The following is a 17,546-nucleotide window of genomic DNA, read 5'->3' as shown; positions in this document are numbered from 1 at the left end:
GTACACCTTACACAAATGCATGTACTATTATTAGAAGACTTTATTAAAGTATAGCTACATCTGTCCTTTCCATTTTTATTATAAACTGTCGTCTATCAATTAGTCAGTATCAGTTACCGAATGTTGTTAATGTACTAATGCATTCTCATCCACAATTAACAAGATAATGTGTAATTTCCTTGTTCTCTCTATGTTTGAAATTGAAGACAAGCTCTTTACTTTAATCCTAACATGATGGAAAAGTACACGCACTCTCATCAACAAGAACATTAAAGAGAGACTGAGAAGTACTTGAACCATGGAGAAGGTTTTAGAAGCAAATTTGGTATCTTGAGCCTTCCCATCAAATAAAAGGCCTCAACTTAAACTAATGGAATAATGTAGAGGAATAAAGCATTGGTGGCCCTATCATGGCTTGGGTTTTAACATTTTATTTGTTACAGTAGACTACCGGGCTGGTTAATTGTGATTTTTACAAAATTCCACTACATATTATTGTAATTTCTGAGCTGCCAAGTCGTATCAATAATATGAACACTATTTGCTACGGCCAATTTGTCCTAATTCAGATCTAGATCTACTAGAATTCCTAATAGGAATTTGGGCTGACTAGCCTGGAGAAATTTTTACTAAAGTTTTCACACTCTACTAGTGAAATATTGAGTCTTGCCTATGAGCAGAAAGTTCACTTTATTAATGTTAAAAGAATCGTAACAGAAACACTTTATGTTCAGTGGAAGAAGCAAACTTGTTGAATATTTAATGTATCTGTTATTTTGTGTTGTAAACATTGACCAATTTAAATCAGTTGAATTTCTGTTGGTTTCACAAGCTGTGTGTGATTTATTGAACATATACAACCATGTGCACTGTTGCATGATGGTCTAACTTTACCTGACTGCTCCTTCTGATGTACCAGGAACAGAGAGAATAATCTGAATGGAATTCTGGGATTGCTGTGCTTTTAAAATTTTCATATTTCTTGTAGCCTCGTCCTCGCTTTTGGGGGCATCCACAGTTGCTGCTCCAAGATAAACAATCCGGTTAAACAGAGTACAATCACCCTCCAGACGTAGACGTTGTGGACTAGGTGGTGGAGAGCCTTCTTCTCTAGCTGCAAAAATCCAAATTTAATTCTTTAATTCACATTCACATAAAACAGCCAAGGCCAATAACAGAAAATGAACATGTACAACATCAAATATTCAGTGGCGTAATGTCTATGAGCGCTCACTGGCTAATCCCAGGAGCTAATACAGGGGCCCCTGACCAGGGTTCAGAGAAAAAAAAACAGGCTTTAAAATATGTCAAAAAAGATTAAAAACACCAAAGGCCTCCAGTGTTGGAGGGCCATATAGGGTCCCTAAACCAGGGGCTTCTGTGTTATGCCATTGAACTTGTATTCACAGATGACAAGCGGTTTACATACGGCATGCGTGACCCATGACAGGTTGCTCACAAGCACTGGATTGAGGTTTGCTTTTTGCTTGTGAGCAAGTTGTGAACTCTAGCAAATTACACCAAAGCTTATGGCTGCGTGGGCAAAAGTACATGTATGTATGCTTTATTGAACTCAACTTCTCAATTTATATCATGTTAGCATTTAAATATATAAGATTAAAAAGGTATGTAACAAAATTATCAAAAATATAATTAAATGAGTAACATGAAGATGTAGATGCATTACTGTACATTAAAAGTTGACAAGATGACTTTCTGTAAAAAGAATACCAAACATCAGGGGTAGATCAGAGTAGATGTTAGCCTCTTCAAATAATTTAGTTCATTGATAGGAGAAGGGATCATTCCATAGTTGACCATGGGAAATATAAAGTACTAAATACTAGGAAAGCACAATTTCAAAATCGAGCTTCTTCAGATTGTGTTCTCTTGTTATGTGCTGGGTGTGGCAGCAACAATTACTGTACTGTACCTTTATGTAGTCTTTTTATCAAGGCCTTTAAAGTTAGCTACACGCTTAGCTAGGACTTACATAACTAGAGAAATAGAAAAGTTTTCACTCTAGAACTATTAGGATAACCATTTAATGGCTTTGATGAAAATAAAATTTTTAATGACATTAGAGAGGTTTCGCAATCTTACGAATACGATAACGAAAACGGATACACACACGTATTCGTTTTCGTAAGCCAGTAAAAATCTGTTTCGCATGGCAACGAAATATTGAGGGCGCCGTCTAAAATATGACTGTGGAAAATTTGAGCGAAGCGCAGGTACGTGTTGCTTGGTGCTTGGCTGCCTAGGCCTAGCGTAACATCAATGCGAGTGAGGACTTTAAAAACTGCTATTTATCAAAATTGACTGGCATTTTAGTAAATTACTTTAGTAAATTACTTTCAATAAATCTATAATTATATTATTATAATCATGAATTATTCCTGATTCAAATGCAAAATGTGCAAAATAGATCAAAAACTATACTCGTTTTGTAGTTACGAATATGACTGGTGATATTCGTCAACACGAATACGCTTTACGAATATGAAATGGGGATCAGCTCAAAAGTTTCACAAATGCGTGACGTATCCGTTTTCGTTATCGTATTCGTAAGGTTGCGAAACCTCCCTAATATGATCAATATGAACAATAAAATCGCATCGTCAAAATATTATTGCTCTTACTAATCATGTATCATCATTTGATTGGACATGTGAAAAAATTGTTTTCATCAAGGGCTGCCTAAATTTCAAGGCATCACTCACCCATAAAAAAGCTAATTATCTAATTTATCTCTACCAACTTTTTAACATAACATCCACACATGTTCTAATATTCATGTGCGAGACAAAGAAATATCCAACATGCTTCTTAAAGCAGTAAAAAAAAATTAAATATTCCTAAACAACCCACAAGATTCTATTGGGAATATTATTGTATCTGTAAACATCTACTACATAATGTCTTGTTACCTCATGATGTAAATCTTAATAGCAGTTGCTAGATTTACACATGAATTGCTTGACAATTTCGACTTTCTGTTAACAGTACATTCCTCTAGAGAACATGAATTGATCATCAAATCTATGTCTCAGTCTCTAAATATGCAACCATATTGATGCACTAGTATCTGATTTTATTTGATTGTGAATGTTTTACTTTAAGCCGAAGTATGGTTAATGTTTTATGAATTATAAAGCGCAAAAAAAAAACTTCAAGCGCTGTGAAAGGTTTTATGTGTGTCAATGATTCAATTACCTTTCTCTGTGCAAAATAAACCTTACCTGTGTACACTTTAGGGATATTTTAATACCTTGATAACCACTATGAGTGACCGAGCGGTTAAGACAGGGGAACCGTAAATTTAGTAGAGCTATAACATTGGAAAGGGTTCGAGGCTCAATCGATCCACGGTTCTGGTGGTAATACTCGTATAAGGACTATAAACTGTAGGTCCAGTGTATACATCTGGCTCACGTGCACTTTAAAGGACCTAGTACATATTTCGAGATGAGTAGGGGGTTACCCTGGTGTACTAGTACAATCACAGCCACTGATCATAACTGGGTCCTCTGGTAGGCCAGTCTTTGTTTGATTGAAGAGGTCGCCCAGTATAAATAAAGTATTTCAATTCTACTGAGCTAAACATTTTAACTTTTACATGCACTTTACATAAAACAAATATCAACATTTAAGAGACATAAAAAGACAATAATACAATAGAATCAGTAAGATGAAGTAAGGAATTGGGGTGTTGGAAAAAAAAAAATCTTCAGTGATTTTTAAACCGTGTAACATTTGTGTTCTTGATTCACGATATTTCATGATACAATCAAATTGCCGTACAGTATTCAAAAAGTATTCATTGAATACGTTGAGTACCAGTTAAGTAAATACTCAACAAACAAGACTGCGTTAATTAATAATACTATTCAAATAAAAAGTACTTTAACAGATTTTCTGTTAAGCACAAAGGTTATTTAATATGCTATATATTATAGTACTTGTTTGCGGCACAGCATTTTCTACAGCAAAAGTTTTGTGTCTTCGCCATGTGAATACAGTAATTTAGACTTATAAAATGATTGTAATGCTATTAAATCTGATTCAAAATATATTATTATGTGTTGAATTTTCACCTATTATTGTTTGACTAACAATAGGATTTTGTAAACAGTTCCAGCTTAGGCCTACACTATAATAGTCAACAAAATTTAATCAGATGTTTGTGTCGTTTAAATGTCTTTAAAGTCAACATGTTCCTGTGGTTTGATGATATTTACATCTGTACTAAAAACAACTAATTAGAAAACCAGTATTTTGTTTGGAGTTTACAATATAAACTGCGTCAGTTTAGTTAATACTTACTGTAGATAAGAACTGCAAAATATCTCTACTGATGAAATATAGTCAACCCCCAAAAATATGGAAGCTTTTTACAGAAGCGGGCTTGTAGTTTTACAGAAGCAGGCTTTTACAGAAGCAGGCTTTTACAGAAGCAGGCTTTTACAGAAGCAGGCTTTTACAGTTCAAAGCAGACTATTCTTTTAGGGACCTAAATTGTTTATTAGGGGAGCCCTTAATTTGTGATAATCAAGGACCTTAGGCCTACACATATTATGTCATTGATCATCGTTTTGTTCTAGAATCCAGCAAAACTGTAGATGAATCAAGTGTCTCATTGCCCTCTTCTCTGCATGTTGAATGCTACAAACTATTTATCATGTAGTAAAGTCATACTAAAAGGTTTGGCCCTTTAGCTTAGTATGTTATTGTTAGCGGATACTAATTATTATAATCATTTCATCCTAATGATTCATTTCAGTGGTAAAAATGTCCGGATAAGGATGAGATTGCATTTTACTGTTTTTCTAATAAATAATAATTTTGTTGCCAGTTTTGAAAAATTATATACCTGTATTACAGTATTCTGAAATCTTAATATTATTATCATCATACTGTATTTCCTTGAATTTTTTAAACAATGTAAACTTTATATTTACTTTCTATTGACAATTAAAAATGTTTCATTTTAGATCTGTAGTATAGTCTTAAGAAGTCTTTTAAGACAAGATGATTTGTTTGCATGTAATTGTAAGTTACTCTCGGCGCCACCACTGCTATTCAAGATATTCATTTACCTGTTAATTAATTTTAAATTAATCCGACTTAGAACTCGTAATCTAAACTAAAGGAACTCTAATCAAAGCACAATTAATAAATTTATTTGAGCAAAAAGGGGTGGGTTTTCATTTAAAAATAATTTCTTAAAATTTGACATTGGTGAATTTCTATTATAAAAAGTTTACAAACAAGATTCTGCTGTATTTAATTAACCAAATATATTAAAAATAATTTTCATATAGTACTGTATCATATACTGTACAGTACATAAACATTTCTGTGTTATCATAAGTGTGTGACGAAAAAAAAATGATTGGTTATAATATTTGCCAGAAAAAACAGGACCACTACAAAATATTATTTGGTTTACAGTAACTTTATCTAGTGTAAAATAATTAGCAGGTTTTCTGAGTAAAATAATATGCAAAATATTGACCTAATTATTAGATTATTAAAATAAATGTAAATGAATCTACTAATGTCTGACACATTAATAATCTATGTAATCTGGCATACACGGCCAATTAAACAGAAGATATGCTGAACTTGCAATTGAACTAATCCCTTTGAATAACTGCATAATCCATTAATCCAATCCTTTTATTTATTTTGTGTCAAGTGTAAACAATTAAATCAGATTTATTATTAGTCATTTAGAACGTCAAATCATTTAAAATTAAACGGGCATCTTTTTTTAAAGAAGCTCATCTCGAAACGAAGCACATTCAGAAAAGAAGTCCACACAAGAGTCTTAAAGAAACAAGGGTTTATGGTACTGTACTATCACTATTCTCTTTTTAATAGTTTTTTTCCACAAAAAAGGAAACAAATTATGTGGACCACTTTGAAATAATGACATCCATAAAGATGCATAAGATACACACTTATTAGAATGATTGGGCTAATGATCCTATTTCTGTTTAAAATTTAGTTTAGTCTAGGCCTAATAATTATCTTGGGAGTAAATCTATAAATTATAAAAATATTCTTTTCATTAATCTATGTCATTTACATGAATTAGGCTAATCTAAAATTCAAGTAGAATGACTCAGCCACAAAATAAGATTTGCTTAATCCAATAATTTAATGAATATTCTCATAGGATTATAGATTGATCAAATAATGTAATGAATATTCAGTAGGATATTTTAATAATACCCAAGATTAGTAGCCTGATCTAATAATTTAATGAATATTCAATAGGGTATTTTAATAATTCCTAAGATTAGTAGATTAATCCTATTTAATCCTAATTAATTTAATGAATATTCAGTAGGGTATTTTAATAATAATTCCCAAGATTAATAGCTTGATCTAATAATTAAATGAATATTCAGTAATATTTTATTAATGAATATTGAGTTAGGATATGTTAATAATTCCCAAGATTAGTAAGCTTGATCTAATAATTTAATGAATATTCTTCAATAGAGTATTTTAATAATTCCCAATATTAATAGCTTAATCTAATAATTTAATGAATATTCAGTAGGGTATAATAATTCTCAACATTAATAACTTGATCTAATAATTTAATGAATATTCAGTAGTAGGGTATTTTAATCATTCCCTTGAGATTAATTATTTGATCCCGTTTTTGCATGAATATTCAGACTATTATTATTAATTTATGATTTTTTTTACTGAACCAATTAATAATGTATAAAAAATCAGTTGTAATACTACTTTTCTAATTCATCTGATGAAAATACACATAGATACTTACTGATGATGATAATGTATGGAATGAAAATGAACTTGTTGTACATGCAGTGTGCGTATGATTAAAAACATGACTTAAACCTCGTTCCGCAACATATGGGGTAAAACCCTATTGACAATATTTTATCATTTGTGTCATAAGAAAGATTTTCACATTTCTCATTCTATTGTACTCCCTTAAATTTGTTAGAGGTACAGTCAAATTGGAGCTTAAATTTGGATCGGATGGCTATCTGTTGCGGAACAGTTTTAACAACAAAACATTTACTCACAACAACTGTTAGTGTTAGTATCCACCACCTGAGGTAACCAAACATCATCATTACATGTAATCATACCTGGCTGGAACTGAGGCCTGTCACTTGAAGAGTTCATACGAATCTTGAAAACGTTGTCAACCACATCATTCGGCCTATCTTTCTTTTCCTCACTAGCAGCAACGTTTTTATCATCTATTTGGTCCACTTTGGCAGCTGGATTATCAAACGATTGATTACGGTGTATATGCTCCGAGTCTTCGTTGTTATCTTGAACTTTGTCTTCATCTTGAACTGTGTTTTCATTTGTCTTTAAACTACCATCCTCTATAGCTGCTTTACTATCTTCTGTAGTTGCCGTTTCTTCTCCGGATGAGTGGGCTTGGTCTTTGAGTACCTCTGCTAGGTTTTCGGTCAAGTCATCCATGTTGCCGTTACCAGCAATCTTTAGTCCTTCTTGTGTTCCACTACTGGAAACGCTCTGTGAGTTTGGTGATCTGTCACCTGGTGATACTACTTCGAATTCTTCACTTGGAGCGAAGGAATCAGTCGAACTTCTACTCACAGTCTCTTCCATTTAATATTGATCTAAAAAATATTTTAGGATTAACTTATATGCCATGTATTTATTCTCCCCCATATATAGTTAGTATTAATTGCATAATCATATTATTGTCATATGAGACCCAAAAATAGGCAAGCAAGCAAGCTAGGCCTAGTTAGTGTAGTGGATTTATTTTATAAAAACCATACATTATTAAAATTTGCAAAAAAAACAGGCCTAGGATCTAGCTAGTGTAGTAGTACTAGGCCTAGGCTATAGTAGGACCTGCTAGGCATCAATCTCCCATCTTAAAATACAGAACTCTCCCATATCCTTGCTTAACGGATTTCACTCCAGGCTAGGCTGCTTATACTCTAGGCTAGTTTGCCTTTTCGATTACAGACCTCAGACCTTCCGGCCCCACGATGGTACACCAACTTCAGGTGGTGAGCCAAGCAAACTAGGCCTAGGCCTAGCCTAGCCCAAAAACCTAGCAGCAAATGCTGCATTAAAGTTCTAAAAAACACAAAAGCTGTAAAAATCATGCTATATATAATACCTGATAATTTTACTATCGTTGTAAACCAATTTTACAAATAATCAAGGATAAAACATCATATAAATTCTAGGCCTACAGATACTTCACTCCCTTTTTGATTTTAATGTTGATGTTTTTCAAGGCGGAAATGAGAGAGCGACACCAAACGTCAAACTTGTCAATATTAAATATGCGCGCGTGCAAAGTGTAAACTACCGAACTTTTGAATTGTATGAAACTTGAATTTGGTTTTTATTATTAGCTGTGGTCATTTAGAATAAAATGATCACCTATTATAATTATTGTATTGTTATTGTATAACAATTGTATTGTTATTGTATGAAATCTTTATTATTATTCTTCTTTGTTTCTTTCTGTTCAAATTTTGTGTAACAAAACCTATCTCAAAACTAATTCAATATCACCAAAACTTTCACAATATCTTTCAAAATAATTTATAGTAGGCCTATTCCTTCATTTTATTTGAAAAACCTATTCTGATAATAAATCTAAAAATTATTAAGAGTCTGGCCCATTTCATGGATCTATAAAATGATCCGATGATCTGTCCACCACTCAACAATTTTTGAAAGCAAATTAGGTTTTAAATAGCAATAAATCTTTAATTTTAAAATCATCTTTCTTCAACCATGGTGAACGTAGGACTGAGGTGGTAGACACTTTTACAATCTGCCAAGTGTACTTAGATTATCTTGTTTGATACACTTTGTTTTATGTTTAATGTTCAGTTAATCAATTACAGTATCGAACATTCAAAGAGGATCAACGTTTGCACTGAAGCAGACGCAGTCTGTATTTTACATTAGTATAAGCCTATCAGTGCTGCGTCAGTGTAGGTAAGTTTTTTGATTATTTATAGAAATCCCTGCTCATGAACAGTAGGCATATCATTCTATTTATTACTTATAGTCATTTATTCTTTAGAGTAGGGAAGTTGATTCTGCGAGCCGTGAATATCTATTTTTCAAAGCACGCTTTTGTTCGATATCAATTGTCTACTTGCTGCATTTGTACATGAATGTAGAAAGCAGTGCATTTCAAAATTGTTCATAACTACTACGACTATGTTCTACTACTATATATATTTTCAGAAGTACAAATCAACTAAATTTTTAAAAGAGTAAAACACAAAGCAGTTCAAAATTAAGATACTCTAATATTATCTTTACATAGGGCAACGATTACTTATATCGGCCATCAAGTGTCTTTTCTAGTGAATATACAGGTAATTCTTAAATAACTTTTTGGTCAATTCTCAAACCAAAAATTTAATAAGATCTGGCCTTAGGCATTGAGCTATACAATCCGATGTGATCTGTCCGCCACAATAATTTTTGGAAGCAAATTAATTTGTGCTAGAAAATAAATAGCAGTTAATATATTTATTCTAAAAATCATGAGACTGAGGTGAAATCTGCCGCCAGTGTACTCGGATTATCTTATTTGTTTCAATTTTTTGGTCCATCATCATTCTATTTGAATCTCATAAATGTCAAGTTACGGGCCCGGACCGCAGATATACGTGCTTAGGTTTACGAATTACATTGAATGTTTACAGTATCAAAACATTCACGATCATAAAGAAGATGAAAGTTTGCGCAATGTATTTTACATTAGTATACGGTCGCTTAGTCAGCGAGCCATTTGTAAGGTAAGTTTATGGATTACTTTTATAGAAAGACTGCTCATGAACTGTGCAATTTTGTAAAAACTTATAGTAGGCCTAATTGTATTGAGTACTAAAGTTATCTAGAGTCGAGAAGGTGATTCCACCGTGAATTCTCTATCTCAAATTAGAGTAAGCCTCTGTGGACCTTAAAGCGATTTTTTTAGACTTACAGTATCAAGGTCCACTTCCTGATCTGACATGTTCATGAATGTAGAAAACATTGCATGTCAAAATTATTCATAACTATGTTCTATTAGTCTATAGTATGCATAACAAAGAAAGATTGCTGATAGCAGTGATTGCGTCTGTGACAGTATATACGACATCTTACTATTTATTGGCAAAGCAAGAGCATCCCGTGGAAGAAAGCCATCATGTGAATTACAAATTTGACATGTGAGTAATGTATAACAAGTAACTGCCACGTCAGAGATAGAATACCTCACCCAGACGGGCTAAATAATATCCACAAAATTAAAACCAATCAGTTTCTTTTTAGGGCATGCAAACCAGACACACTCTAGAAAGTTTCATGAAGGTTCAGAGTAACAATTTGTGGGGATAATATCTTGTTTTACATACACAATCTTTTTCTCACCTCCCACGGATATATTTCCACTTATGTCAAATGCATTTTGTAGCAATTGTGTATTTTTATTATTTGACACATTAATTCACGCAAGCTCAACAGCTTCAAATTTTACTAACCTAGACTACCCGCTCAATTTAGATTTCGCCCATGTTGTAGTAGGCTACTAGTTAATTAACACTAAATCAGTTTGAAAACAAAGAACCTGTATTTGTTTAGGCCTGTAAGGTTTTGGTGGGGATAGTTCGATCCTGAGAATAAACTAGGCCTACATTATTTTCTTACAGACTAAGTGACCATTCTCCGTCTCAATATGAAGTCGTCAAGTGGTATAACAACAGCTTGTTCCATACAAAAAATGTAACCAATGACACGTTCCTTATGATAAATGAAAATCGGTTCCCGTTGGAGAAGATAGTCAAACTACTCCAGAAGCCATGGACTCCAAACATAGCAAATAGAGACCAGTTGTTTCAGTAAGACTCTGTTTACACTATCAAACAAAAAATGTGTGATATGCTCAAATATGGTAGTGATATTCCCAAATATGGTAGAGATATCATCATCATCATGATAGTTTGATAGTGTAGACTATATTTCAATAAATCAATCAAGATTGTCTGCATATACTTATTCTCACAGCCACAAATATATATATATTTTTTGTAAAGCTTTCATGTCTACACTATCAAACTAGTTAGACAAAAAATAGGGTGATGTGCACAAATATGGTAGTGATATTCCCAAATACGACAGTGATATGACATCATCATGTCCACATGAGCACATCACATTTTTAAGAGCTTTTAAGCTGTTAAAACAGAGAGTTTCTACATTTATAAGCCATTCTTCTAAGGTACTTCCTTTCTTTTTGTATTATAGCCTATGCAATTGCTTATTTATGTATGTTTATTTTTTAGAAAAAAAATAAAGGGGGAAATAAATAGAAGTTAATCTGATATTCTTTATTATTGTTGTTGCAGTGGTAGTTTATCAAAGAAGTTGTTATCCTTTCAATTCGTAACAAAGACAACTGTACCTAAAAACCACAAAGTCCGAATTATCAACTCAAATAAAACAGTTATTTTACCTGGTGACATTTACAAGAATTTGCCAGCTGTAAGTATGTAGTCGTAGATCTTTGTGTAGGGGTGGGTGTTTCGTCCTGAGAAATAGATTCGCAATTGACAACATATGAGAATAAAATGTAACCAAAATGTATTTGTGTATACACTTGTTATATTTGAAGTGCCACAGATCAGACAACAAATATGATATACTAATTAAATTAGTTTAAGTTAATCATAATTGTCAGACATGACCTACTACAAAACTACTCACTATCCTCCATACACAACCGTCACAATACATCGGTAAACTAATAGTATTAAGTATTATTATGTCGAAAACATATTGGCCTACTCCCAAATAGGCATGGTGCCATTTGCAAGTTACCTCTGCTTTATATTATGCAACCATAGTCACCCACTAATTCATTCTTCTTCACAGATACACCAATATAGTGAAAGGCAGTTTAATACGTGCAGTGTAGTTGGCAGTAGTGGTATCCTCAACGGCAGCTGTTGTGGTTCTAAAATAGACTCCGCGAATTTCATTATAAGGTAGGGCCTAAACCTAAAATCGCGCAGAGGAAGATAAATATTCTTGTAACATTTTAAAGCTTGGTTCCCACCAGGACTCGAACGCAAGTAAGCGCAACGCAACTGTATTTTGACCAATCACAAGCAATGTGATTCGAACTGCGTCTACGTTCTCCTTGCGTTGAGCCCTAGTGAGAACCAATATTAAAATTGTTACAAAACTCGTAATTGCTAACTCAACTCTACATATAACTGAACTGTAATATTTTTTTTTAATGCAACATTTTATTTCTATAGATTTAATACGCCGCGTTTAAACGGTTTTACCAAAGATGTGGGTTCTCTCACGAATTTAGTAACTATTAACCCATCACAAATAGAAAAACAGTAAGTCAGATTGTTTATACATGCATAAAATCGAGAAAATGCACCTTGTCTTTGTCAGTTTTACGTCTAGTCCGGTGGCAGGAGGGGGGATATCACCACCCGAAAGGGGACAAATTGCCATCCAACTTTTCTAGACCAGAATTTTCCGTAGATTATGAATATGGAAGGTAATCGATCAGGATAGGAAGCGTTTTCGAGATATAAGGGGTCAAAGTTCAAAATTGACGTAGTGAGATAATTTGGGTGTCAAATTGTTCACAATGTATATGTTTATATTAGCTCTAACAGAACTTTCTTTGTAAAATTGGCCGGAAACCCCATTGTTAGCAATTTTGACCTTTGACCTCTTTTTGCTATATCTAAGTAACGGCAGGTCGGAGAGAATTAAAAATAGGAGCAAATTGTTCCCAAGATATACATAATATTCAGTGTAACAGATGATATTGCTTGAAAATGACCGGAAGTGTGGTTATTAACCTTTGACATAATTGAATAAGGTTATAAAAACATAAATTAATAAATATTTGGTGTCAAATTGTTCACAATATATATGTTTATACTTGCCATAATGCAACATTTTTTTCAAAAAGTGACTGAAACACCTATTTTTCTGTAATTTTAACCTTTGACCTGTTTTTCTCATCTAAATAACGACATGGCATAGAGATTTCTAACGGCAAATTGTTTATAATAGATATTTTTATTCAATCTAATAGATTATACTGTTTGAAAAATACAGGTGTGATTATTGCTTTGAAATCCTGTACATAAGAGCCTATCAGGGCGGATTTAATTCAAAGAGGTGTGGAAGGGGAATAATACTATTACTATACAGTACAATGTCTTTCAGAAATATTTGAGCAATTTCAATCAGGTATCCATGTATCTCCAATAAACGGAATGTACGGCTCATAGAGAATTCAGAAGTTACCCTTGGTTCATTTTGGAAAATCCATATGGGTTCCATTTAAAAGGATTGAGGGTGCACAGACAGGCTTTTCCCATGGCTTAATATTGGAACCTACAGTTTTAGTTACCCGATATATTTCTAACACAGTAACTTATGTAGCCAAATGCATTGATCCGATACAGGGGCCAAATGTAGAACTGAACATACAGTAGAGAACCACAGAAGGGTCTAAATAGATGACCTGCTGTTGTTTCATTTTAGGCAAAATCCAAATCGGTTCCTTAAGGATCGAGAGTGCACAGGCAGCTTTATTCCATGTGCCTGTCTATATAAACCCACATTGTCACCCCTTATATTTCCACTATGTGGCTTAATGTCCATGGATGACCGGCCCTTGGGTTAATTTGGGCAAATCCATAAGTGTTCCTTAAGGATCGAGAGTGCAAGGCAGCTTTATTCCATGGGCCCCGCCTGTTTATTATGAACCCACAGTGTCACCCCTTATATGTCCATTATGGGGCTTAATGTCCATCCATGGAGGACCGGCCTTTGGGGGTTAATTTGAGCAAATCCATAAGTGTTCCTTAAGGATCGAGAGTGCACAGGCAGCTTTATTCCATGTGCCTGTCTATATAAACCCACAGTGTCACCCATTATATTTCCATTATGGGGCTTAATGTCCATGGAGGACCGGCCCTTGGGTTAATTTGGGCAAATCCATAAGTGTTCCTTAAGGATCGAGAGTGCACAGGCAGCTTTATTCCATTGTTCTGCCTGTCTATATAAACCCACAGTGTCACCCATTATATTTCCTTAAGGATCGAGAGTTTACAGGCAGCTTTATTCCATGGGCCGCGCCTGTCTATATGAACTCACAGTGTCACCCCTTATATTTCCATTATGGAGCTTAATGTCCATCCATGGAGAACGACCGGCCCTCGGGTTAATTTGGGCAAATCCATAAAATGTTCTTTATGGATGATCGAGGGTGCACAGGGATATTTATTATATCTCTATGAACCCACATTTTCACCCCACATACATTATTTCCAATATAGGGTCTCTTGTAGCCCCACATAGAGAACCCCGAAAGGTCCATGAAGGATCGGCCCTTGGGTTCATTTGGGCAAATCCATAAATGTTATTTAAAGATTGAGGGTGCACATTTAGTTTTATTCCATAGTTCATCTATGAACTATTTACCCCATATTAATTTCTAATACAGGGCCTTATGTAGCACACCACATAGAGATCCCAAAAGGGTCCTTAGAGGGTTCATTCGGGCAAATCCATATGGGTTATTTTAGAATCCTTTGTGTACAGGAAACTCTTTCCTGTATGGGCCAAACTATCTGTGACTATATAAAAATTGTGGTCTGTCTGTGTAGTGAGTTGTGGATTGAGTTTGGCCACCTGGATCTGCCTATGCCCTATCCTGTACGAATTGGTATTCTCTGGTTCTGATGAATAGTAGTTTATTTTCCAAAAATGAATATTGTAGCCCTAATAAATGCAACTGTATAGTGGCAAATCATTGAAGGTCAGCGCAACATTTTAACATCATAACATTTTAATCGTCATAATATTAATTTTATTATTTATTTTACAGTATTATATTAATACATTTAAAATAATGCGCACTAGAAAAAATATAAAAATACCATAATTTCACTGATCAAATAACGTGATTACATTTATGAACATCGATCTCATAGTTTGAATAACTTTGCATTATTTAGTATATCATTTTTTTAAATGTTGACCTTTGACCTATGTCAACTTGTGTAATGATAAATGTGCTCTTTTGATTGTGTATGATTGATAGATGTCTTAACAGAATGATAAAACATAACATTTTGTCTTAAATGTTAGTTTTTATTTGGTTTTAAATGCAAATTGTGTGATTGGTCAATATTGACATTTGACCTTTAATTGCAAAGTATTTGTTTTATAAGGCGACTGAATAACACCATACAATACCTATAACCATACAAATGTATTAAAAGACAAAATTGAACTTTAATAAATTGGTTATAATACATATGTATATAATACATTGTTGTAATTGGTCAATTTTGAACTTTGACCCCTTATCTCTTCCTATTCGCTTCCTATCCTGATCGAAGTCTGATTTGATTAAATACAGTATTATAATTATATTAATCAAAATTATAATGAAATAACATAACTTTACTAATCAAATAATTTGATTACTTGTAAAACCATCAATATCATAGTTTGGACAAGTTTGCATTTATTTGTTAACTAATACGCGTATTAAAATGTTGACCTTTGACCTTATGTCAACTGATGAAATTGACCGTATGTCAACTGATGAAATGATGTATTCGCTCTTTTACATTGCGTATGATTGATTAACAGGATGAGAAAATTTTTATTAAATATTAGTTTTTCACAAAGGATTTTTTTTTCATAAGGTGATTGAATAGACACTTATAATCATAAAAATGTAATAAAAGACCAAATTGTGCTTCAATAAATTTGTTATAATACATATACATAATACATTGTTGTAATTGGTCAATTTTGAACTTTGACCCCTTATATCTCGAAAACGCTTCCTATCCTGATCGATTACCTTCCATATTCGTAATCTACGGAAAATTCTAGTCTAGAAAAGTTGGATGGCAATTTGTCCCCTTTCGGGTGGTGATTCCCCCCTCCTGCCACCGGACTAGTCCCCCTGAAATGAAAAAGTTGAATCATTGTTGTTGTTAGTGTTATAAACGTCACCTACTATATATGGATCTTAATTATATCTGATTATAAAATCCAAAAAGCAGTGAAAGTTAAATCATACAGATAGTGTATACCTGAGCCTGCCGTATGGTAAAAGAAAAAAGCGCTGCATTGAAAATTTGGTACCGTAGTATTTATAGACCTATTATTGCTATTTTCGTAATTTTCTCTACATTCCTGATGTAGGCCTATCCATACTTAGTTTTGCGTGTGCCGTATTCCTAAACATATTTTCATTTTCAAAAACATCATAGATAATCTTTTTATATTAATTTAGGTATAATAGATTACAAAGCAAGGAAGACAGAGCAAAGTTTATAGCTTACATTCAGCAATATCAAAGTTACTTATGGATTTCTGGATTCACCTACCTAAAGAGTTTTGAGTACACCAAGCTGGCCATGCGTACTGTCAGAAGAAGTAGGCCTAAACGTGGCATGAAGCTAAAGATACTATTAGGCCATCCAACACACTGGTATGCGATGAACAAGTTCTTGTCTAATCGAGGCCTTAATGCTTCATATGCATCAAGTGGTTAGTGTTTTTTTTTTGTGATCAAGTCTATTAGATATGGCATTGGCAGCCAAAACACAAACAGTATAGTAGGCCTAAATGTGTGGCCACACGATGACAGCATTTTGTGCAAAACGACTAAAAAAAACAAAACAACTAAACTTTGAGGACGGAATGATTTTTTTACTGCAACGTTTCCATTGTCAGGCTCCAGATATGCTTTCTTCCTGTCTATTGTATTATTTATATTGATTGACTGTTTTGAATTGAAAAAAGGGACGTAAAATGATAATTCAAAACAAATTTTATTTTATGCGAACTGTAAAATATTTATGTAATTGTTTATAGGTGCATATTGGCTTACTTCAGCATTGACAATGTGTGATAAAGTAAATCTTTATGGATTTTGGCCGTTCAGCACTGACCAGAAAAATGAAAGCCAGTAAGTTACCATTATTATGAAAAGAGTGCACCACGTGTAAAGAAGATTATTAAAGTTCATCGCTTCGATCAAGAATTTGCTATTATCTTAGACTTACATATGAAAGGAATTATACAATTACATGTCGATAAATGTATATGTTGAACATATTTATATTGATAATAAAGATGGGTAAAATAAAACTTTGAATAAGCAATAGTGTAGTTTATAAGTTATTCATCTCTTATGTATTTATATATTTATTTAACAACATCTTTATACATGATTACACGATCATGTAAAAGAAAACCGGTCTTTTATTGTGGTTATTAAATACAAAAAAATCTGAAAAAAACCTTTTTTGTAGTTTTGTGAAATGAAGCAATTATTGAGAAATATTGGTACGGTAGCTTATTCCATATTTTTAACCTAAAACGCTTTGACTTCCAGACAATTTGACTGATTGATTGAATCCATTATCACCTTAATACCTTATATATACAATTAATCAATTCCTCCAAAATGTGCCTGA

General features: G+C 33.2%; 2 protein-coding genes across 2 annotated transcripts in view; one reads left to right on the top strand and one right to left on the bottom strand.

The window, feature by feature from the left end:
- LOC144838573 (rab GTPase-activating protein 1-like) overlaps nt 1-8,275 on the bottom strand; it is a 50,065-nt gene extending 41,790 nt beyond the window's left edge. Inside the window, exons 1-3 of the mRNA XM_078693988.1 lie at nt 8,165-8,275; nt 7,143-7,649; nt 895-1,114 (exon numbers count right to left, since the gene is read on the bottom strand). Coding sequence (XP_078550114.1) covers nt 895-1,114; nt 7,143-7,638 — 716 coding nt within the window. The 5' untranslated portion in view covers nt 7,639-7,649; nt 8,165-8,275. The remainder of the gene's footprint in view (nt 1-894; nt 1,115-7,142; nt 7,650-8,164) is intronic.
- Nucleotides 8,276-10,098: 1,823 nt separating this feature from the next.
- On the top strand, nt 10,099-17,221 carry LOC144838145 (alpha-2,8-sialyltransferase 8F-like). The gene is made up of 7 exons (XM_078693506.1): nt 10,099-10,229; nt 10,710-10,898; nt 11,406-11,541; nt 11,932-12,044; nt 12,321-12,410; nt 16,358-16,614; nt 16,942-17,221. Exons 1-7 carry the CDS (start codon nt 10,099-10,101, stop codon nt 17,037-17,039), a joined length of 1,014 nt encoding a protein of 337 aa, XP_078549632.1. The 3' UTR covers nt 17,040-17,221.
- Nucleotides 17,222-17,546: the final 325 nt, after the last annotated feature.

Source organism: Antedon bifida, chromosome 3 (genome assembly GCF_963402885.1).
Source record: "Antedon bifida chromosome 3, ecAntBifi1.1, whole genome shotgun sequence".
NCBI lineage: Eukaryota > Metazoa > Echinodermata > Crinoidea > Comatulida > Antedonidae > Antedon > Antedon bifida.
This window is presented reverse-complemented; position numbering and strand designations above follow the sequence as displayed.